Source organism: Pistacia vera, unplaced genomic scaffold (genome assembly GCF_008641045.1).
Source record: "Pistacia vera cultivar Batoury unplaced genomic scaffold, PisVer_v2 Contig248, whole genome shotgun sequence".
NCBI classification, from domain to species: domain Eukaryota; kingdom Viridiplantae; phylum Streptophyta; class Magnoliopsida; order Sapindales; family Anacardiaceae; genus Pistacia; species Pistacia vera.
Genome location: NW_022196055.1, coordinates 98,089 through 122,124, shown reverse-complemented (window position 1 = coordinate 122,124; position 24,036 = coordinate 98,089). Strand labels below are relative to the sequence as shown.

General features: G+C 35.3%; 1 protein-coding gene across 3 annotated transcripts; it reads right to left on the bottom strand.

Annotated features, from left to right (window-relative positions):
- Positions 1-1,245: 1,245 nt before the first annotated feature.
- Positions 1,246-21,768, bottom strand: LOC116132066 (ATP-dependent DNA helicase Q-like 4A). Of its 3 annotated transcripts, XM_031417743.1 has the most exons (27): positions 21,623-21,768; positions 21,186-21,277; positions 20,924-21,097; positions 20,273-20,330; positions 19,580-20,008; positions 19,027-19,197; positions 18,813-18,940; positions 18,171-18,519; positions 17,964-18,095; positions 17,535-17,621; positions 17,302-17,429; positions 8,159-8,279; positions 7,923-8,074; positions 7,722-7,857; positions 7,064-7,187; positions 6,907-6,977; positions 6,699-6,767; positions 6,345-6,473; positions 6,088-6,246; positions 5,870-5,950; positions 5,615-5,776; positions 5,411-5,466; positions 4,908-5,040; positions 4,709-4,803; positions 4,435-4,512; positions 3,969-4,364; positions 1,246-1,413 (listed from the first exon to the last, which is right to left on the bottom strand). In XM_031417743.1, exons 2-26 carry the CDS (start codon positions 21,206-21,208, stop codon positions 3,983-3,985), a joined length of 3,627 nt encoding a protein of 1,208 aa, XP_031273603.1. In that variant the 5' UTR covers positions 21,209-21,277; positions 21,623-21,768; the 3' UTR covers positions 1,246-1,413; positions 3,969-3,982. The 3 variants fall into 3 exon arrangements, with proteins under 3 accessions (XP_031273603.1, XP_031273602.1, XP_031273605.1); XM_031417742.1 differs by lacking the exon at positions 1,246-1,413 and having other exon boundaries at positions 3,732-4,364; XM_031417745.1 differs by lacking the exons at positions 1,246-1,413; positions 21,623-21,768 and having other exon boundaries at positions 3,732-4,364; positions 20,924-21,083; positions 21,186-21,255.
- Positions 21,769-24,036: the final 2,268 nt, after the last annotated feature.

Here is a 24,036-nt window from a genome sequence, read left to right as displayed (position 1 = left end):
GATTACCGAAATCTTCTATTACTTGACAACCAAACGAGTAATTAAGTAATATAAAATGACATTACCTCATTAATACTCCATTATCCACAACTAAACACACCCTTAGGGTTCTTTGCGACTTTGGTGAAATTCGGTTAATGGTTGATTTTGGGTTTTTTACGAGAAGTTTGTGTATTTTGATTGATTAGAGTTTGTTTGTGATTGATTTTGAATAGTTTGTGCTGATTTGGATTGGATTGAATTCAGGTGTTGAAGTTTTGAAGATTGGCAATTTTTTGGCACACCACCTGCTCGAACAAATTCTCCAGCCAACTCTTCCCAACCCCAACAAGCCAGTGTGGCTGTGATATTTTTTTTTTTTTTTTTTTTTTTTTTGTTCTAATTCTCGGTTCTGAAGTGATGGAACTTAAACAAGAACCGCACAATACCGATTCCACCAAATTTGGAACTAAAACCTATCCTATGGGGACCAATTCCAATCCCTACCCAAAACCGACAGGTGGCTACCCGCTAGTTCCAGTTCTACCATTTACCCATACTCACTCATAATTTTGGGTGAGAAAACAATCAAAAAAAAGGGGAAAAAGGCTAGCATCAATGCATGCTAATGTGCGCTAAAATATAAAATTTTTAATTTTTTTTATGTTGATGTCACCAATTTAACCCACTGATCAAACCAATTAACCTAAAACGCAACCACTTTGTTGGATTTAACCCAAGATTGGTTTTTAAAACATTGGATAAAACTAAAAATTATCCGATCGACTTTTTGCTTTTACCAATATTTCAAAAGTCATCTCTGAATTTTTTTTCGTTCCCCTCCACTTTTCTTTTTTCCTTTCTACCCCAACTCTTTCTTTTTCCTCTCTTCCTCCCCCATTTTTTATTCCATTTCATTTTATTTTCTACACCCTTTTCTTTCTTATTTCTTCAAGTAAGTTTAATTGCTTCCATTGTTTTAAAAACCAGACCGGTGGGCAACCCGCTCTGATGGCGGGGTCACGGTTCAACCGGTCCAACCGGTTGGACCATCGGTTGGACCGGTGATGTCATCACACATCATGATGAGGTCAGCACATTTTAAAAAAAATTTTTTTTTTTTTTTTAGATTTCTATTTTTTAATAAGACAATAACAATTTAATTACTGTTCAATCCAATATGATTCAAAGTTCAAATTCAACAACAATCCTAACATAATTTAAGTATTTAACAACAATTCAAAGTTCAAATCCAAACATGATATTGTATTTACATATTAAATGTCAAAATACATACTAATTAATAACAAAACATTTGATGCGAGTGCTTTTTCTTTGATCCGTCTCCATGTTGATTGAGTTTCACACACTAGCATCAAAATTCATCACTATCATCATGATCATCATCATCATCATCATAACCATCACCACCATCTACGCAAATTTAAGTAAAAAATAGAAATTATAAGTTGATCCAATTGCAAGTTCACCACTGTGTAATCTCAAGATAAATGCAACCAACAATTTTTAATCTTTTTCAAGATCATCTGTGAGTAAACTTTTTGGTATAATCAAAAGAATCAAATACAAAATACATTGTTAATTGTTTTTATATGGCATATAAATGTAACATAAAACAAAACTTGTCGTCACTCACAACCACAGCCACGAAAGAATATGATTACTATAAAGCTTATGCTAACAGGAGCAAGCCTCAAAATGCAAAAAAACTATCATAACAACTATCAGCTAAAGGAAGCTTTTTATGACCTGAAAATCTATACTAGCTAATCCAATTACTTAATCATCTACAGTCTCTCAGCAAAAGCAATTTTCATCTTTGTTTAAACTCTTGGTCATGTATCAACATTTTCAAAAAAATATTGCAAACTCTACATCCAATCAATCGTAAAGCATTGAACTTTCTGTAGTGGAATCAATCAAGGACTGATTTTTAACATCAATATCTGGTTCTACAAAAATTAAAAGATCCCAACACCTATAATATCTGGTTCTAATTATTTGTGGGGAACATATCACATATATAGTCCTTGAAACAATGGAGTTGAGACTTTAATTAACGTTGTCATTAATTCCATCCGGTTTGCTGTTACTTTCAAATAGTGATCGCTTCATGCTAAGAAAGAGTAAGAAAGAGCTTCAAATGCAGGCAGATATGGAGTTTGTGTGAAGAAACTGAGAGTTTATTTTAAAATTCAAATAGATCATATGATAAGATAGGAATCAAATTTAGAAACGTAACACATGAGCTAAGAATCATGGAGAGTGACATTATTGATTAGGCTTTGTTTGGTGCAATACTGCAATGCACTAATTAAATTCCCTGCACTTTTTTTGTGCAAATATACTTGAATCAAAGCAGAACCACCCTCGAGATCATGTTAATACAACCACAACAGCTCTATAGATTGAAAAATGAAAAGGGTGTTAACTCAAATGTAAAGGGAGCAAGGAATGACGTTACCTGGATCGACGAATAGAGCTGTCGCCGTTGATTTCTAGTGAAGGAGGAAGACGTCGTCGATTTCCGGGAAGGGAGGAAGACATCGTCGTCGATTTCCAACGAGTTCAGATGCGATTTGGGTGGGATTTCAGAGAGAACAGAAGACAACCGAAACCGTGAGAATTTCATGAGAAGGACTGAAAGAGAAGAAGATGAAAAAGGGCTGCAACGCTACGTGACAGAGAAGAAGAGAAGAAAGGCTGCGACGCTGCATGACAGAGAAGAAGAGAAGAATGGGCTACGTGAAAGAGAAGACGATTCTCTCGTATTACGGATTTAAATTGTGGACCGATTTTTTCGTCGATCCGGTTGAACCGACGATTCACTCATATTATCCGATTTTCAACCTGTTTAAAACGGCTCAATGCATATTAGCGGGTTTGAGGGTAACTCGAACCAGACACGTGACCGGTTCACGGTCCAACTGGTTGGACCGGCTGGTCCGATCCGGTTGTTAAAACAGTGATTGCTTCATCTCCCAACTTAATAATTCTTTAACTCAAACAACAAAATACAAAAGTTACTTAAATTTTCTTTGATCCAACATAACTGGACAAAAAAAAAAAAAAAAAAAATTCTACAACAAACATAATATTTAGTTCCTTCACTCCCAACTTAATATCCCTAAATCCTTCTCTCCTTTAACCATTCATTTTATGGGAAAAAAAAAAAAAAAAGAATCCTCGACTCAAACCTTCAGGCAATTCAGATTTAATTCATAAATCCCTCCAAAATCACAAATCAATCTCAGATTTACTTCACATGCAAACTCACAACCCAAACCCAAATTAAAGAAACCACAAATTCATTTGTGTAAACTTTGTAACATTATTTAATATGAAACCAGAAAAAATCAACAAACCCAACCAGGAAATCTGCAACATCACAGTTTGCGACAACACGTGGTCAAAAAAAGCCTCGCCTAGTGCTACGTCCAGTTGCCAAAAAGACCACAAACGGACAAAATTTTATTTACAAGACAAAAATAAAATAAAAACATTTTTCAATACATAATATGCCTTAAGGGGACACATTAAAACAACTCAACATAAAAAAATCTCATTACAGTAGGAATTTCAGAATTCCTAATTCCTTAACCCAACTTCAAAAATTTTGTCCTTTGATCTCTGGTTATAATAACTTATAATCATTCAACAGACTTTTCTAATTAATTCACTAAATAATTCTAGCAGCAACACACATCAAAAGAACAAAAAGAAACCTTTCATTAACAATTAACAACATACACTTATACAAATATAAACAAAATGAGACTCAACTGCTATGTTTGATGAAATGAAACCTTACTTCTGATGCCTCACAAGCATGATGATTAAAAGTATTCTTTCTTCAATATAAGAAGAAACAGCGAGATGCTAGAGATAAAAACTGTATATAAAGATAATAATACTACACCTACCGTTCAAGGTGAATTCTGGAAACAAATTAAGATAATAGGATTTACCTATATCCTGGCTATTACCATGAAGGTAGGACTCTTCCTCCAATATTTTGATCCGGCTTTGTTGCTGAGCCATTAATTTCGTAATCATAATCATAATCATAATCATCAAAATTCAGGTCATCTACACACTGGTTGTAAGAATTTGTGTCCACAGAATGAAAAACCTCGGTGTTTTTGTTTTGCCCATTAACTGCCCTTTTCTTTGATCGAGCGGTACTTTTAGTGAAGTCATCATCCTCCATATATGCATTTGGAATCATGTTATCATCTCTTCTTCTCTTTATGGAATCATTACTGTCATTGCTACTGCTGCTGTTTCTGTTGGGATTATAGAAATCCTTGATGGTCGATTCAATGGTTTCCAACAGACGATCCCCATACTTGCTTACCTTGGCCCTGCATGAAGCCAAAATATATAAGAAGACTTTCCTGAGCAACTAAAACTTAACCCAACAGCAAAACTTACTTTCCAATGCCATTAATATCAAGTAGTTCTTCCTTTGTTCTAGGAACTCGTTTGCTTATATGCTGCAGCGTAGCATTCCTAAGCAAGACAAAACATCAACTTATCATGACGTATAAAAGAAAAGGAAAGAGTAAACTTACACAAATATACCAGCATTAAAAAGCATTCCACCCTGAATTACCCATGCCCTTTCAAATATATTTTCTTTTCCCCATTTTGTCAGCAAATTGAAATAATCTCAAAAACAAAATCGATGAAGTGGCTTTTAGCTCACCCAAAGATATGGTATGCCATGACTCCCTCCCCAGCTTCTTTAACAAGAAGAGTTCGAAGCATTCTCAAAGCAGAATATAGTTTGGCCGAGAGATTCTGTTGTCAAGTGAAAAAAAGAAAGGTTGATTCAGCTGTTTATGGCAAACATATCTCGTCAAGCAAACAAAGACAAAGCATTAAAGATGGATAAATCAATTTACCAAGTCTACTTCATTTTGAGGCTGTGCAGCAGAGTCAGTTCGTGAAGGACTTAACTTCCCAGACATAAGTGAGCCTCTTGCAGGAGTCACTTCTAATTTGTTCAGTTTAGATGCCTTTACAGAGGAAGGGAATCTGTGAAGCACAAAAGTTACCAGCATGAAAATGTAGCTGTACATTACACATATTCTAGCTGACTGGAAATGTAAATTTTTGCACGCTTCTGACATTGAAATAATTCAAAGCAAAATAAACCAAAGAATCTGAGCAAGCACAGAGCTAAAATTGGTGGGTTCTTCAGATCCCAGCTCTAAACATTCTAGTCAACGAAGGCGTTAGGTTGTCTTCGTGGACTATAAACACCAAATTTCCATAAATAGAAGAACTAAAGAACTACTGAAGCAACCACAGAAAAAGGAAATCTGATATAGATAATTCCAGTAAGAATTAACATGGGACTAGTAAAATTGTAATTTCAACTAGAAAAGTTATCTGAAAGCTGAACCTTAATACAATAGTCTGCCTGCCAGCTCTGAGATTGTGGGCCTTGGGTTCATTCACCTAAATCAAATTAAATTAAGAAAGAAAATATTTAAAATGTATATATTTAAACTTAGAGAGAAATTAGAGAAGCAATTTTTCCTGTTTTCACCTACAACAATCATATTCGGTAACTTAGCACTGAAAGAAATAGAGCAGTTTCAAATACCTTCAACACTGATGATACAGATCCATAAATATCACTTTTCTTAACTTCCTCAACAAGAAAATCCTCAGTGACAAGATGACGCAATATACGGGAGGCTTCACCCTTGGCTAGATGTTTTCCAGCTCCATGCAGGCTGAGAGTCTCGTGTCTGTGTTTCTTGACCTAGTTTTGGCATCAAAAGTATGCAATTTATGAAAACAACACACAAGGAAATGAAAAAAAGTACCAAACATATAATTTATTGTTTAGACTTACAAACTGGCTCAAGGAACCCCTGTAGACTTCTAAAATATGAGCTGATGAAAACTGCTGCCCTGTTAACTTCACCAGTTCAACCTAAGCACACATATACAAAATGTAAGGGGTGACAAGCAATGCAAATACAGCATGTTAACATTGGAGAACTCAAATTCAATATAAGTCTAACATGACAAGAAAATGTATCAGTAGAGAAGGAAAAAAAACTATCGAACCATTTGCTTTGCAGTCTCAGTGACATCCTTTTCAGTAAAACTTTTAATCTTGGAACAGTTGTCACATGTTTTTTTGCAGTTTCCATTACCAAACTTTTCTCCAAAATGAACAAGCTGAAGAAGACGTCGACAATCAACATCATTTTCACAATAACTGACCTGAAAGAGTGAAAAGCATAAATTACAATATATCTAATTTGGATGAGGTAACATGGGACTAATTACAACAAACAGCCAGTAAAGTTTATATAAAATACCATACGCAGAAGATTTTCAGTATTCGTTTCCAGTATCCTTCCTGAATTTGGCACATTGGTACGATTGTGTCCAGGTGTAAATGGACTTTGCTCAGCAACTCCTTGGCTAATCATATGCTTGACTCGTATCTGCAAAAGAATGGACAATAAACATGCAAGGAATAAATCCAAGTAGAAACCTACATAACTAATAAGAGAAAGAGAGTGAAAATAAACAGAAGGAAATAGGGAGAGAAGAAGTGATCAATCTTAATATTGTCAGCTTATCAAAGCTCCAAATGAAAACTTCCATCATCCAAGATAAAGAATTAGCAGGAATGAGCAAGATGCATTAGTTTGACAGGAGTAACATACATAGTCACTGTAACTGTAATACAATACACAGGATGAACGCAGACCATCACGACCAGCACGTCCACACTCCTACAACATGGAAAACGCAAAAGAAGCTTAAGGACTGATTATAATTTTTATGGTATTCTTACTCAGTTGTATACCAGTTCTCAAATATTGACTCAACAAAAACAATTTGAAAATGTAACAATTTCTTCTTAGCCATTACCTGATGGTAACCTTCAATAGATTTTGGAAGAGAATGATGAATTACAAAGCGGACATCTGGTTTGTTGATACCTGAAAATAACCAATATTAAATATGATTGTTTTCCACAAAACAAATAATCAAGACATCAATCAATCAGCAACAATATCAAAGATACCCATTCCAAAAGCAACTGTTGCACAAATTATATTAATTTCATCTTTGCTCCACTGCTTCTGGATAAAGGCACGTTGTGCAGGATCCATGTTACCATGGTAAAAAGCTGCTTTGTGTCCATATTCCTGAACAATGAATGCATTTATATTAAGCAGACATAACTTGGAAGTATGAATGGAACACTGATTTCAAAGCCAAAGCTAAAGATTTTCCTAGTTTACAGATATAGCAGTACGACTCTAAGAACAGGTAAAAAAAAAAAAAGGTTAACAGAAGAAAGAATTAAACACCATGCTATAAGATTTAGAGGGCCAAGTATACATCTTTCCAGAGAAGCCATGAAAATGCAAATGATTTAAAGTTTCCAAGCTGTGGAATTAAAACACAACAAAAGGAACAATAATTGAAACCGTCACAACTGAGCTACAGTGAAATATAATGAAATTTCCTCTTTAGCATCTCACATTCCAAGCATAGATGCAGGAAAATTATAGAAGCTTAAACTGAAATTCAATAAGATCAAAGAAAATTTAAAGAACCAATAATATGTTGAGTACATAAATATTAACACAAACTTCCAGCCAATTCATGATATCACATCTATCAAACATAGTAAAAAACCCCTTAAGATGTAAAAAGTGACCATAAAAAAAACCAACCTGTAACTTTTCAGCAACTTTTTCACAGTCCATTCTTGAAAGACAATAAATAATACCACATTCATCAAAATGGTTTTCTTTAATGAACTTGTCGATGTCTTCCACACATTTCTTCGTTTTTGGTATAACAGAATACCTGTAATCTTTATCATGAGCATTGGTTCAATATTCAGCAAAAGTTCATCTTCATACAAAACTTACCATAGATTAGGGCGATTAAAACTTTGGCGAAAAATAATGCAGTTGACGAGACCAAGAGCTTGCACAACATCTTCTTTCACACTGGCTGTTGCAGTAGCTGTTAAAGCTAACACTGGAGTATTTGGAAACTTCTGTTTCAAGATACCAAGGCCCTGTACATTTTACAGAATTAACTGCTGTTAGCTACAATATCCATGGCACCAAGTGGAAAAGGATATAAATTAAAAAGCCACAACCTGGTAATCTGGTCTAAAATCATGTCCCCACTGACTCACACAATGAGCTTCATCAATAACAATCCTGGCAAGCAACTCACGGGCATTTAAACTCTCCAAGTGTCTCAACAGAACATCACTTCTGCAATCAAGCAACAAAATTTTCCAAATGATTTAGCAAAGAAAAAACATGAAGCATTACAATAACCAGCTTTTCATCAACACATTATATTACTGGTTTGTATAAACAGTACATGCTTTATTTGATTCCAGAGTCTTTTCACATTCCACATGCTAATAAATATTGATCATAATTTTCCTTAAAAGTAAAGTTGCATAAATTACAAAAAAATTTACCCCCAATCCAAACCGAAATCCCTCATCTCAGTCTTGTGTACGTCAAATCAAATCACAAACCTCTTGTAAGACTACAGAGACCTTACCAGCTAAAGTACTTCAAATTTATCATTGCCATATATGTTAAAAAGGTTAGTGTCTAAACTAATTCTGCCAGTTCATGTGATGAATTGAGCCAGAAAACAAAAGACTAATTCTCAGCACTCCCTTAATTAATATACAAACTATTACTCATGTTTTCTTAGATTATTATATTTCTCATGTTGTTTTTCATTACTATAAGTATAGTATACGTTTGTTTCGGGAGCATAAAAGATAACATCGGCAATCTATGTTATTTTCCGGTAATTATTACGTTTGGATGTCAAGTAATGAAAGATTACAATAAACTTTCAATGTCAAAAGTGGTTACTATAGGGAAAAACGGGGGTATTTCGATTACTGTCTAGGAGGGTTTTATTTTTCCATTAGCGGGGCAATCAACAATTCATACCAATTTTACCCTTAATTAATAAACATTTTAGACACAAATGCCCTCATATGTCTACTAAATAACAATTAGCCCAAACGTGTGAAATGACTTCTTTAACCTCATATATTAATTTTTTGGATAGAAATAACCTCACTATTTACTTGGATAATACCCAAAATACCCCTAGCTACCCAAGACAATGGTCAACCGTTGGTCGTCAAAACAGTGCATGACCGGCCGGATTTGGCCAGCCATGAGCCAATCGAGCCGTTTCTGCCTAGATCGAAGGCCGAAAATGGCGATGGATCTAGCCAGAAACAACCAAATCCATTTTGGCCGTTTCCAACCAAGTCCATGGTTGTAAACGGCCACAAATCTGGCCGTTAACAACCAAAATAGATTTGGCCATTTTCAGTCAGATCCATAATTGTTAACGGTCATAGATCTGACCGTTAATGGCCAGAATGGATTTAGTCGTTAATGGCCAGAATGGATCTGGCTTTACGACCAAATCCACGACCATCTGATCGTTTCTAACCTTCGATCTGGCCGAAAATGACCAGATCAGTGCACAGCAATCCAAATCCTGTCGGTCGCGCGCGCGTCGTTAAAACGACTGTCGACGGTGGTGGCTAGCGGCCAACAATCATCTTAAGTGGCTGGGTGTATTTTGTTAAATTTTAAACTTTTGTTGTTGGGGTGTTTTAGCTAAATTCTCAAATGTAAGAGATTAAAAATAACGTACTAAATAATATAACAATAATATTAACAAGGAAGGGCAATTCAGTAAAAACCCCTCCGATAAAATTTTATTCCTCCCAACCAAACATATTAATTATTTATACTCACCAATCTAATTGTTGTAGATAATCATGCAAAATCTTACAGATATTGCATGATTAAGTGTATAAATCTATAATAGAATATTAAGATTGTAATCAATATATATTAGGAACAAATCTGTAAAATAGGAAGTTAGATTATTCATTTCCTAGATCAGTTCTTTATTTTCCTATATATTGATATATAATTTATCAATACAGAAATAAGAAAATTACAATCAATTCTCTGTTTGTAACATGGTATCAGAGCAATTCTAGGTTGTTTCTCAATTTCGTTTTCTTTTTCTCTGCCCAAGTGAGCATTCTTTGTGAGTCACCCTAGAAAGTGGCCTTTTTTTTCTCACCGCCTGCCTAGGACGAAGCCCCTCCTGCCAATCAACCATTCCCTGAAGTCTGGTCACTGGAGGAGCAACACGTGAGTCTCACGCACCACCTTTTTCATCTGTGACAATATTCACGCACCGACGCGTGTGACGGAGGACAGTGCTCCGATCACCCTTCCCGACTTCGTCTTGATATTTCTGGCAAGTCTGTGTGATCAGTTCCTCAGTATCTCAGCCAGGTCATATCAGTTTTGTTGATTTCTGTTGGTATCAGATTTCATTCTTTGAAGAGTTTTGTTGGCTATTTGTGTTGAGGTCAGTTTGTTGATTTTCGTCTGTAAGTTGTGTTGGCTATTTATGTTGAGATCAATTTTTCGTCTTCTTACCATGGCTAACAAGCTTATAACTAATATGGTTCCTATAATGTCAAAAATTATGGAACATGAGCTTAATGGGTCTGATAACTATTTCGATTGGAGTAAGACAATTCGTCTCTACCTACGAAGCATTGGTAAAGATGATCATCTCACAAAAGATCCGTTTGAAAATGATTCGAAGCTAATATGATTGAGAGAGGATGCCCAATTGTTCTTGTAGATACGAAACTCCATCAACAGTGAGGTACTTGGTTTAATTAATCATTGTGAATATGTGAAAGAGTTAATGGACTATCTAGATTTTTTGTATTCTGGGAAAGGGAATGTTTCTCATATTTTTTATGTATACAAAGCCTTTTATCGAGCTGAGAAACAAGATAGGTCTCTTACTATTTTATGGACTTTAAAAGGATATATGAAGAACTTAACGTCCTTTTACCGGTGAGTACTGCTGTGAAAGTTCAACAAGCTCAACGAGAAAAAATGGCAGTTATGTGTTTCCTAGCTGGACTCCCTTCTAAGTTTGAATTTACTAAATCTCAGGTTCTCGCCAGTTCTGAGATCACCTCCCTCCAAGACTATTTACTAGGGTTCTTCGTACAGAAAACACTCCATCTGTTCAATCGAGTAGTGCTCTTGTAAGTCAAAATAATGACACAGGGTGTTCATATAACAGGAGCAATAATTGAGGGGGTTCAAATAATCGTGATAATCAAAGTCAGGAGTCAAGAGGGATTGTGTGCTACCTATCATGAACCCGGTCACACAAAGCGCGCGTGCAAAAAGTTGCAAAATAAGGCCCAGAAAACTTAGTCAACTCATGTTACTGCTACTGATACTTCTAAGAAGACGGTTATGATTTCAGCTGATGAGTTTGCCAACTTTTCTCAGTATCAAGAATCATTGAAGTCTTCATCTACTTCCATCACTGCTCTCGCCGAGTCAGTAAACCAAATACATGTCTTATTTCCTCATCCTCCAAATGGATCATTGATTATGGTGTCACAGATCATATGACAGGTAATCCTAGTCTCTTTTCAACATATCAGTCACATAATTCCTCGTCTACTGTTACTTTAACTGATGGGTCAACTTCTTGTGTTCTTGGGTCTGGGTCTATTAACCCTACTCCGTTAATTTCCCTATCCTCTGTATTGAGTCTACCACAGTTCGCTTTTATTTTAATTTCTGTGAATAAACTCACTCGTGCTCTTAAATGTTGCATCTCATTTTTCCCTAATCATTGCATGTTTCAAGATCTTACGACGCGATAGATTATTGGTAAAAGACATGAATCTGGAGGGCTCTACATCCTTGACACACAGGTGCCCAGAACCATTACATGTTCCAGTATTTCGACCTCTTTTAAGACGCATTGTTGGTTATAACATCCTTCTTTACCATTGTTAAAGAAACTATGTCCTCAGTTTAATAATTTATCTTCGTTGGATTATGAGTCATGTAAATTTTCTAAACACCACCGTCTTCCTTCAAGTCCAAAAGTCAATAAACGAGCTAGTGTCCCTTTTGAGTTAGTTCATTCAGATGTTTTGGGGTCCATGTTTTATTATGTCTAAACCTGGATTTAAATATTTTTTTACCTTTGTTAATGACAACTCTCGTGTAATTTGGTTTTATTTAATGAAAAATCGTTATGAGTTGTTTTCTCATTTTTGTGTCTTTTGTACTGAAGTTAAAACTCAATTTAATACTTCTGTCTAGACATTAAGAAGCAATAATGTCAAAGAATATTTTTCGAGTTCTTTTCAATCTTATGAGTCAGCATGGCATTCTTCATCAATCCTCTTGTGTTGACACACCGCCCCAAAATGGAGTAGCCGAGAGGAAAAATAGGCACCTTCTTGAAACCGCCCGAGCCCTATTATTTCAAATGCAAGTTCCTAAACAGTTTTGGGCTGATGTAGTTTCCACGGCCTATTTTCTGATTAACCGCATGTCTTTATCTATTCTGAATGGTTTCACTCCTTACAGTGTCATCTTCCCGTCTAAGCCTTTGTTTCTTATTGCACCAAAGATATTTGGTAATACTTGTTTTGTTCGTGATATTCAACCCCAAGTAACCAAGTTAGATCCCAAATCTCTTAAATGTGTTTTTCTAGGTTACTTTGACCTTCAAAAGGGATATTGATGCTATTGTCCTAGTCTTAATAGATATATGGTGTCACCTGATGTTACTTTCTTAGAAAACACCTTTGTTTTTCCTACTTCGTCTACCTATACAAGTCAGGGGGAGGACGATGACTTACTAATCTACACTGCCACATCCCTACCGACTACTCCTACACCTGAGGCTTCCCCACCTACTGTTCCTCCTCCGACACCACCTCCTCTCCGTCCACTACCTCCAATTCGCATTATCTATTCTCGTCGACAAGAACCTCCTGTACCAGTCCCTTCGTCGTCAAATCCAGTCTCTAGTGATCCCGATACCTGTGTTCCTCATCAAGAAGACCTTCAGAATTCATGTCCTGCCCAAGACTTTTCGTCGTTGGATCCAGCCTTGAGTGATCTTAATCTTTCTATTGCTCTTCAAAAAGGTAAACGTCAGTGTACTTATCCTATCTCTTTATTTGTTTCTTATGATCACCTATCATCTTCTTCTTGTTCTTTTGTGGCCTCACTAGACTGTCTCTCTTCCTGCAACTGTTCATGAAGCCTTATCTCATCCTGGTTGGCGTGATGCTATGATAGAAGAGATAAATGCTTTAAATGTTAATGGTACCTGGACTTTGGTTGACTTACCTACTGGAAAGAGACATTGGATGCAAATGGGTGTTTGCTGTTAAAGTAAATCCTAATGGGTCAGTGGCTAGGCTTAAAGCTCGTCCTGTAGCTAAAGGTTATGCTCAAACTTATGGAGTGGATTATTCTGACACTTTTTCCCCTATAGCTGAATTGACTTATGTTCGCTTATTTATCTCGATGGCGGCTACTCAATCTTGGTCATTACATCAATTAGACATAAAAAATGTCTTTTTACATGGTGACCTTCAAGAAAAAGTCTATATGGAGCAACCACCTGGGTTTGTTGCTCAGGGGGAGTATGGGAAAGTTTTTCATCTTTGCAAATCGTTGTATGGTTTGAAACAGAGTCCACATGCTTGGTTTGGAAAGTTCAATCAGGTAGTTGAAAAGTTCAAAATGACAAAAAGCAAGTCTGATCACTCAGTCTTTTACAAACAATCGGCAATTGGCATTATTCTTCTTGTCGTATATGTTGATGATATTATCATCACTAGGAGTGACACTACAGTGATTTCATTGCTTAAGTCATTTCTTCACACCCAGTTTCATACAAAAAATTTAGAAGTGTTGAAGTATTTCTTGGGGGTTGAGATAATGAGCAAGAAAGACATTTTCCTCCCTCAAAGGAAATATGTACTTAGACTTATTAACTAAGACAAGAAGATTGGGAGCTAAGCCATGCAGTATGCTAATGTTTCCTAATTCGCAACTTACCAAAGATGGTGAATTGTTTAAAGATCCTAAGAGGTATAGAAGACTAGTTGGAAAGTTGAACTATCTAACAGTCACACGTCCTGATATTGCGTACTCTGTCAGTGCAGTAAGTCAATTCATGTCTTCTCCAACGATAGACAATAACCCCAACCCCGCCCCCCACCCCCGGCCGAACACAGCTTACAACTTCCATCATATTGTGCTCTCCAAAGAGCAACTCTTCTCAAAATCTCAAAGGGTGCTGAGTTGGAATATATATTAGGAACAAATCTGTAAAATAGGAAGTTAGATTATTCATTCCCTAGATTAGTTCTTTATTTTCCTATATATTGATGTATAATTTATCAGATTATTCATTCCCTAGATTAGTTCTTTATTTTCCTATATATTGATGTATAATTTATCAATACAGAAATAAGAAAATTACAATCAGTTCTCTGTTTGTAACACTAACCAAACATATTAGTATAACATTCCCCTATTAATCTTCAAAGTAATCTATCTTAGTGGTAATCCTATCTTTTCAGTGATAAAAAATTCCCTGAAACAAACTCTACCTAATTTGCTCCACATTTGTCACTTAAAATAAACATGTCCAAATCTAGAGCTTCTAACTTTGAAGCAATACTGGGCAAGTAATGCCGCAAAAGTATATTTATTGGACATATTGATGAATAATGGTTGAATAATACAATTGATATAGGTAACACTCACTTGGCAACTTTCTCTGGCGTGACATATAATAGCTTGTATTTACAATAATCAGAGTTAAGTTCCCTAAGAATCTCCTGTTGCTCAGTCCACTCCATATTGGCACTCAAATAAGCAGCCGGTATATTTGCCTATTGCACAAACCAAATGACGAATTACATCTGTTGTTAGATAAGAAGCTGATAGATAATCAATACTAATACAAGTATTTGGATTAGTAACACAACAAATGTTACCTGCAATAGATGCATTATTTGATCTTGGATAAGTGATACGAGAGGAGATATTACCAAAGTTATCCCCAGACATGTAAGAGCAGGAAGCTGTAAGACAATAAAGTAGAAATGTGAAAAATCATATAATGTGAAAAATAATAAGTTTTATTTCATAAGATTAACAAAATTTTTTGAACTATCAATAGTGTTTGCCAATAAGAAGCTGAATTTGAAAGCTATTTTCCAAAAACATTTTAATATGCTACCGTAGTTCTAAGAAGATGTTTGAAAACACTAATAATTTTGCTAGGTACAAGTTCAGCCAACAAACTAAGCGTGCAACTGAACATAACCATAGATTGAGACAGAAAAAACTATAGAGAAACAAGTTATAAAGCTAGAAAACTTTTTTCCAAACAGAAAGAACAAAGCATAAGAAAAACTCTTTACCTGATAAGTCAAACTCTTTCCCCCTCCAGTTGGCATAAGAACAAAGACATCATGCCCACTCATTGTAGCATTTATGACCTCTCTCTGATTGGGGCGAAATGAGTGGTTTCCGAAAACTTTCTTGTTGTTGACCTGAAATTTAAGGAAGGCAAACCACAATCAGAAGAAATAATGCAAATACTAAAGGAAATTAATTCAGATACATACCTCCAGCTTTTTAGTCCATGGGAAATCCCCACTACTCCACCTTCGGTCATTTGAACCTTCAATATAATTAACTTCAATAATCTTTGGGATATATGGTTCCTTCTCCACAGAGTATGATGGAACCCTAGGCCTATCTACAGAAGAGAATGGAATTGATGATGAATTCCACTTTTCATATCCTTCTACTCCATTATGGATATGAACCTGGGAATCAAATCTCCTTAGTGAAGCTGCTTGAGGTGTTTCATATTGAAAAGGGCAGGTTGTGGATGCAGAAAAATGCGACTTTTGTCTTTCCACATCACGAAGGTATCCCTCAAGCTGCTGAATCTGCTTATTCAAATGCAACCTAAAAAATGGACATGTGTACATGCATAAGGCACTAATCAAACAATTTCATTGTTATGAATCTTATGATCCCTCAAGGAGCTAAATTTACAAAATGAGGCAACACAAACGATGAAATTCATAATATCCAAACAAATCCTTTGAAACATGAATTTTTACAACCAACTTTTTTCCTACTGTATTTTCACTATATATTTGTTTTTCAATAACTAAAACTCTAAATTGAATATTTATATAGGGGAAAAAAAAAGCACTAATGATAAAAGGGTTGGCTAAAGGGAGGACGCCGGTAACCTGTCCTGGCGAAGCTTCTCTATTTGTGCCGGACTCAGGTCTGTATTGTCAAGCAGTTCATTGGATATAGCAATCAACATGTCCTTCATTTCTTTTACATGACAAGTGGCTTCCAGGCAAAGCCCTAGCTGTATCAATCTCCAAAAATCAGGCACAAAAAACTAATACCAGTCCAAGATTGAAGTACAATACAAAATGCAAATAGTACATTTACCTTAAATCCGTGATTACAATTTGAGGACAATTCAGGAGGCAAAAGATTCTGATCTTGCCTTGCAAATTTACCATTATCTGCGATTGGAGTTATGGGAGGAAACTTAGAAATTGATGGTTGAGGGGTGCAAGTTGATTGGTATTCCATGACAATTTGGTCCACATCAATACTCTGAATAAAAAACAAAAACAATTCATGTAAGACTAGTTGGAAAGTTGAACTATCTAACAGTCACACGTCCTGATATTGCGTACTCTGTCAGTGCAGTAAGTCAATTCATGTCTTCTCCAACGATAGACAATAACCCCAACCCCGCCCCCCACCCCCGGCCGAACACAGCTTACAACTTCCATCATATTGTGCTCTCCAAAGAGCAACTCTTCTCAAAATCTCAAAGGGTGCTGAGTTGGAATATATATTAGGAACAAATCTGTAAAATAGGAAGTTAGATTATTCATTCCCTAGATTAGTTCTTTATTTTCCTATATATTGATGTATAATTTATCAGATTATTCATTCCCTAGATTAGTTCTTTATTTTCCTATATATTGATGTATAATTTATCAATACAGAAATAAGAAAATTACAATCAGTTCTCTGTTTGTAACACTAACCAAACATATTAGTATAACATTCCCCTATTAATCTTCAAAGTAATCTATCTTAGTGGTAATCCTATCTTTTCAGTGATAAAAAATTCCCTGAAACAAACTCTACCTAATTTGCTCCACATTTGTCACTTAAAATAAACATGTCCAAATCTAGAGCTTCTAACTTTGAAGCAATACTGGGCAAGTAATGCCGCAAAAGTATATTTATTGGACATATTGATGAATAATGGTTGAATAATACAATTGATATAGGTAACACTCACTTGGCAACTTTCTCTGGCGTGACATATAATAGCTTGTATTTACAATAATCAGAGTTAAGTTCCCTAAGAATCTCCTGTTGCTCAGTCCACTCCATATTGGCACTCAAATAAGCAGCCGGTATATTTGCCTATTGCACAAACCAAATGACGAATTACATCTGTTGTTAGATAAGAAGCTGATAGATAATCAATACTAATACAAGTATTTGGATTAGTAACACAACAAATGTTACCTGCAATAGATGCATTATTTGATCTTGGATAAGTGATACGAGAGGAGATATTACCAAAGTTATCCCCAGACATGTAAGAGCAGGAAGCTGTAAGACAATAAAGTAGAAATGTGAAAAATCATATAATGTGAAAAATAATAAGTTTTATTTCATAAGATTAACAAAATTTTTTGAACTATCAATAGTGTTTGCCAATAAGAAGCTGAATTTGAAAGCTATTTTCCAAAAACATTTTAATATGCTACCGTAGTTCTAAGAAGATGTTTGAAAACACTAATAATTTTGCTAGGTACAAGTTCAGCCAACAAACTAAGCGTGCAACTGAACATAACCATAGATTGAGACAGAAAAAACTATAGAGAAACAAGTTATAAAGCTAGAAAACTTTTTTCCAAACAGAAAGAACAAAGCATAAGAAAAACTCTTTACCTGATAAGTCAAACTCTTTCCCCCTCCAGTTGGCATAAGAACAAAGACATCATGCCCACTCATTGTAGCATTTATGACCTCTCTCTGATTGGGGCGAAATGAGTGGTTTCCGAAAACTTTCTTGTTGTTGACCTGAAATTTAAGGAAGGCAAACCACAATCAGAAGAAATAATGCAAATACTAAAGGAAATTAATTCAGATACATACCTCCAGCTTTTTAGTCCATGGGAAATCCCCACTACTCCACCTTCGGTCATTTGAACCTTCAATATAATTAACTTCAATAATCTTTGGGATATATGGTTCCTTCTCCACAGAGTATGATGGAACCCTAGGCCTATCTACAGAAGAGAATGGAATTGATGATGAATTCCACTTTTCATATCCTTCTACTCCATTATGGATATGAACCTGGGAATCAAATCTCCTTAGTGAAGCTGCTTGAGGTGTTTCATATTGAAAAGGGCAGGTTGTGGATGCAGAAAAATGCGACTTTTGTCTTTCCACATCACGAAGGTATCCCTCAAGCTGCTGAATCTGCTTATTCAAATGCAACCTAAAAAATGGACATGTGTACATGCATAAGGCACTAATCAAACAATTTCATTGTTATGAATCTTATGATCCCTCAAGGAGCTAAATTTACAAAATGAGGCAACACAAACGATGAAATTCATAATATCCAAACAAATCCTTTGAAACATGAATTTTTACAACCAACTTTTTTCCTACTGTATTTTCACTATATATTTGTTTTTCAATAACTAAAACTCTAAATTGAATATTTATATAGGGGAAAAAAAAAGCACTAATGATAAAAGGGTTGGCTAAAGGGAGGACGCCGGTAACCTGTCCTGGCGAAGCTTCTCTATTTGTGCCGGACTCAGGTCTGTATTGTCAAGCAGTTCATTGGATATAGCAATCAACATGTCCTTCATTTCTTTTACATGACAAGTGGCTTCCAGGCAAAGCCCTAGCTGTATCAATCTCCAAAAATCAGGCACAAAAAACTAATACCAGTCCAAGATTGAAGTACAATACAAAATGCAAATAGTACATTTACCTTAAATCCGTGATTACAATTTGAGGACAATTCAGGAGGCAAAAGATTCTGATCTTGCCTTGCAAATTTACCATTATCTGCGATTGGAGTTATGGGAGGAAACTTAGAAATTGATGGTTGAGGGGTGCAAGTTGATTGGTATTCCATGACAATTTGGTCCACATCAATACTCTGAATAAAAAACAAAAACAATTCATGAGATAGACGAATGCAAACAATCCACTTGTCAGTTGGAAAATAAACCATAAAGCTTTTAACTTTAGACAGATAAAAGTGAGGAATTTCATTCACAACTTATATAAAAGAATCACTAAATAGTATTTTTCCAAGGTTCCATAAATGAATGCAATAGCAAAACAATCTCTGCAGATTGTAATATTTAAATTAATTCAATTGAATAAAATGAATTTCCATAGTCAAATAATTCTAGATGACTACATCAAGCTAATTCAAAACTTAACTATTTCAATATGAATGATTTCTGATAAGGATAAACTGCATGCTGTTTTACTAAACCAATATAATTTCATTTAAACCTAGTAAAATGAGTTACCTTGAGTATTTCATCATCGTCCGCGTCATCAGCCAAAACTTCTGCAGACTTATTTATTTGGCTAGTATGCTCAGTGTGATCTGTGAATGATCCTTTTGAAAATTTTGTGCAAGTATTGTTAACCACAGATGATTTAATCTCATTTTGCCCCCCATGACTCTTTCCAGCTTCCGTTCCTCTAGCATTATGCGGTGAATAAACACAGCCAATACCCCTTGCTGGTTCACTAACTTTCACATTGCTGTGGCTGAGGTTTTGATGTTTATACATAGGTTCAGAATATTTACTACTACCAAATGAGCTCTGTAAGGTAGCTCTTCTGCTGACATCACGTGAAGAATCACTATCAGCATTCTTAACTGGAATACTTACTCCAGGTCTTCTGTAAGTCCTGCAGGATATCTGAAGACAGGAAAGAGTGTGCCAAGCCTGCCAAAAGTGTTCCATCCAAAAGCAATTGAACTCTTAAGAAAATTAAAATCTTAAATAGAAAATTTGGTGAAGAAAAAGCCAAGGCAGATCAAGTTACTGCCAGTAGAAATGCAAAAGACTAAAAGTTTAGGGACACAACCATTGAAACAAAAAAAGGATAGCATGTTTCTTAGTATATAGAATTATTCTAGTTGGAAAACAACCCATTAAACCAACCTAGAGCACAAATAGCAACTCATAAATGCTGCTTCACAATTTTACCTTTTCTAATTCAGCACTGTGTACTCTTTGAAAATTCTGAATTTGACAGGTTGTTAACCTAAACGACATGACAAGATCTTTGTCAGAAGAATCAATAGCTCAGTTAAGTATGAGTGCAGATCATCCAAAATGTCTAATAGATCTATTTAAGTATAAAACATCATGCAAAAAACTTTTTCCCAAAAGTTTTCAATCAGCAGCTTCAGAAAACTAACAGAAACAATAAAGCAATTATAACCTAGAATTCCAGCAAAAGAAATCTGCATATTTCTTGGATGACAACATCATAGTCTAATCATTAGCAAGAAGCACAGTGAGCACCATATAAGAGTTGCAACAGAAAACTAGAAAAAGATTATCGATGTTATGAGATTTAACTGATATAGCAGACATTTAGTTCTCTGAACCATAAAACTACAATCACTAACAACCGAAATCTGTTTCATTTGTCAAGAGAGAGATTTATATGGAATTCATTGCCTAGTCAAATATGTGTACAGCCAAGTTTCTAAACATCAATTTTAGTATTTAGCACCATAGAATTCTACACTAATACGAAACAAAATAAGTTTGTATCCCGAAATATGAAACTTAGAAGATATTTATTAGATCCATATAATCAAAATGTGCCTGTATATATATATAACACACCTTGTAGCCATTGCTCCTTCAGCACGAGGCTTTTGTGTTTCCAAGGAGTAAAGAAAATTTGAGCACAAGAACTTATTCTGGTGCGCAAAATTATCATGGGCATTGAAATGTTGCAACCAATTAACTTTAGGAAGTTTGTTATCACATTTGTCACCTTCACCTGAATTACTCCAACTTTATATCAATCTCAAACTATTAGCCAATTGAGATAAGAAAAGGAAAAGGACTCGAGAGATAGATACAAAATAATTATTGCTCTTACCTCATATACTTTTCCTCATTCATGGGCTAGAATATTCTACTACTTCTGATGAATAACCCCCCTGCTCAAAGGTCATGACTGAATATAATAACCTGGTATGTAAAATCTACTCAGTACAAAGTATAACATGAAAATGAGGGAATTGAAGTCCAAGTTGAATTTCAAAATATCAAAAATGACCAAATTGCTCAAGCTACCCATCAAAGCAATTGAAGAAATTAAAGCTTACAAGCAATTTATCAACCATAAGAGAAATCCATTAATATGTAAAAATAACAGAATATCCAAGCTACCAAAGTAAACATATAAGAAATAGAGATTACAAACAAAACATTAATCCCTCATTAAATTAAAAAAGAACATATCCAAGCTACCCATGTGAACAAGCAAAAAAATAGAGTTAAAAACAACAAAAAAAAATTAATATAGCAATGTACCTTGCCTGTATTTCACAACTTTGTAGCATCTCCTAAATTTAGAGTCCATTAGGAATTAATGGCAGTTGCGAAACAATTGAATCATATAAAGACTACCATTGCCCCTATCTCGTTATTCAAAGAGATGGGCACTCATTTTAAACAAGTAATCTGAACAATCAACGAGAACCCAGTCAAAACTAAGAAAAAAAAAATTGAAAATCAAAAACCCAAATACAACATTTACATTTTAAGTATAACACAATTTTCCACAACACAGCAATACAAATTCCAGTATTAACGTTAAATATCAAACTAATAATACAAAAATAAAAATTAATATAATAACATAAAACGCGAGGCTAATAAAATGAAACACAAAATTAACAACACATTAGTTGTTAAAATACATGTACCGTACCGATGGTGTTGTATTCAAGTGAATTTTTCTACAGCACGGTAAAAAATATAAGTCTTTATAAAAACTTAAGACTGATAAAAGAATAAAAGATGACTTGAATTGCATGTACGGTATTGATAATGGACTACCGACGCACGTATGGTGTGTGAAGTGTGAAGTGTGAAGTGAAACCCTAGAAATGAATTTTAAGGAAGTTGTGAAATTGATTGAGAATGGAAGCGTACGAGCCTTAATTGTTGGTTGTGGCTTTACGGCGGTATGGTCTGGAGGTGGAACCTTCGGTGGCGGGCGACGTCGAGAAAGAAGGTGAAAGTTCAGAGAGAGAGGGATAGGTGAGAGTGAGGTTTTCAAAATATAGCGCGGCCACTAGTGGCGGGATAATTCGCTCTATTCTGCATTTCTGCTGTGGAAATTTTTCCCACGGGAGTAAATTACATGAAAGCCCTTCTTCGGCTATGTATTTGAAACTAAGAGGACGAGATTAATTTTACGTCATCACCACCCCTTTAGTTTCAGAAAATAACAATACCATCCCCCGTTTTTAAAGTCACAACTCAAAATGAAAGTGAAATGTGAAATTATGTAAATAATCCCGTTTGGTTACAAGGCAAGTATATGATTCATGAATCGTCCAAACAAATAATTTTAGATCTAAAAAGAAAACATATGAATTGATTATATCTATGGGTATTTATACATTAACTATCGATTTTGTCATTCATCAATTAGTTTTTATGTAATGTCTATTGGGTTTGTGAGGAAAAAAAAAAATTGTCAATATCTCATAAGTTTTGAATCGAAAGTGTCACCTTTTTTTATTCAAGGATGACAGATTTTTTATCAAGCCTCAAAGACTAGAATGTTTTTAGCTCAAAATTAAAAAAATAAAAATAAAAAAAAATGATGTGAATTTTCAAGTCATAGGCAAAAGCGTGACAATTAATTCTTCTTTTTCTAGGATAATTAGCCCCCCAAGGTTTGGGCCAACACAAACCCCCTCAAGTATGGGTAATGACGTAGAACCCCCTATCGTTACTTACGTATTGTTAATTCTAACATCAAGGAAGACAAATAAGTAAAATGAATCTAAAATATTAATTTATATTAAAGAAAATTAAAAAAAAATCAAATTCATAAAAAAATTCAAACCCTAAAAACCTATCACCATTACCACTTCTTCTTCCCCACCACCACCACTCCCTAGACAACTACCACAGCCACCTCCTATTAAAACTACACTTTTAAAGGTGTGTTTGGATCGGGGTAATCTTCATTTATTTTTTCAAGATTCCCCCTTAATTAAATACCATTTCGGACATAATAGCCCTCAAATGTCTACCAAATAACAATCTCAGCTCCCTTACATTTGAGAAACTAGCTAAAACACCCCAACCACAAAAAAATTTAAAAGTTAACAAAATACCCCCAGCCACGGGCCACCTAAGACCACCGTTGGCCACCACCGCTAGTCGTTAGTGGCAATCGCCGTAATGGCCCACGACCAGCGAGATCTGGCCGGTGGTGCGTCGTTAAGGCTTTTTCTGGTCAAATCTGATCGTTTCTATACTGTTTCACGGCTAGATCTATGGCCATGGATCTATGATCCATGGCTAAAAATGGCTTTGTCAGCACATAACCGACCATATACAACCAGTCATGCGTCATTCTGTCGATTGCCAGCTATGGTGGTTGGCTACCGATAGTGGCTTGGGGTGGTTGGGGTTATTTTGCTACAAATTAAAGTTTTGCATAGGTGGGGTGTTTTATAGTCTATATAACATACCCACCCAATTATCCTCCCAACCAAACATATTATTCACCAATTTATTTGAACCAAACAAACACATTTTCTAAACATTCCTAGAAATCTTCAAGGTGATATATCTTTCCCTTAATATAACATTCCTCTATAATAAGACATTATATGATCTAAACGCCCCCTAAAGGCTATTGTTTTTATCTCATCCATAGCCAAGGTCTTCACCTTTAAGAGGCCACTATAGCGACCTGAGGG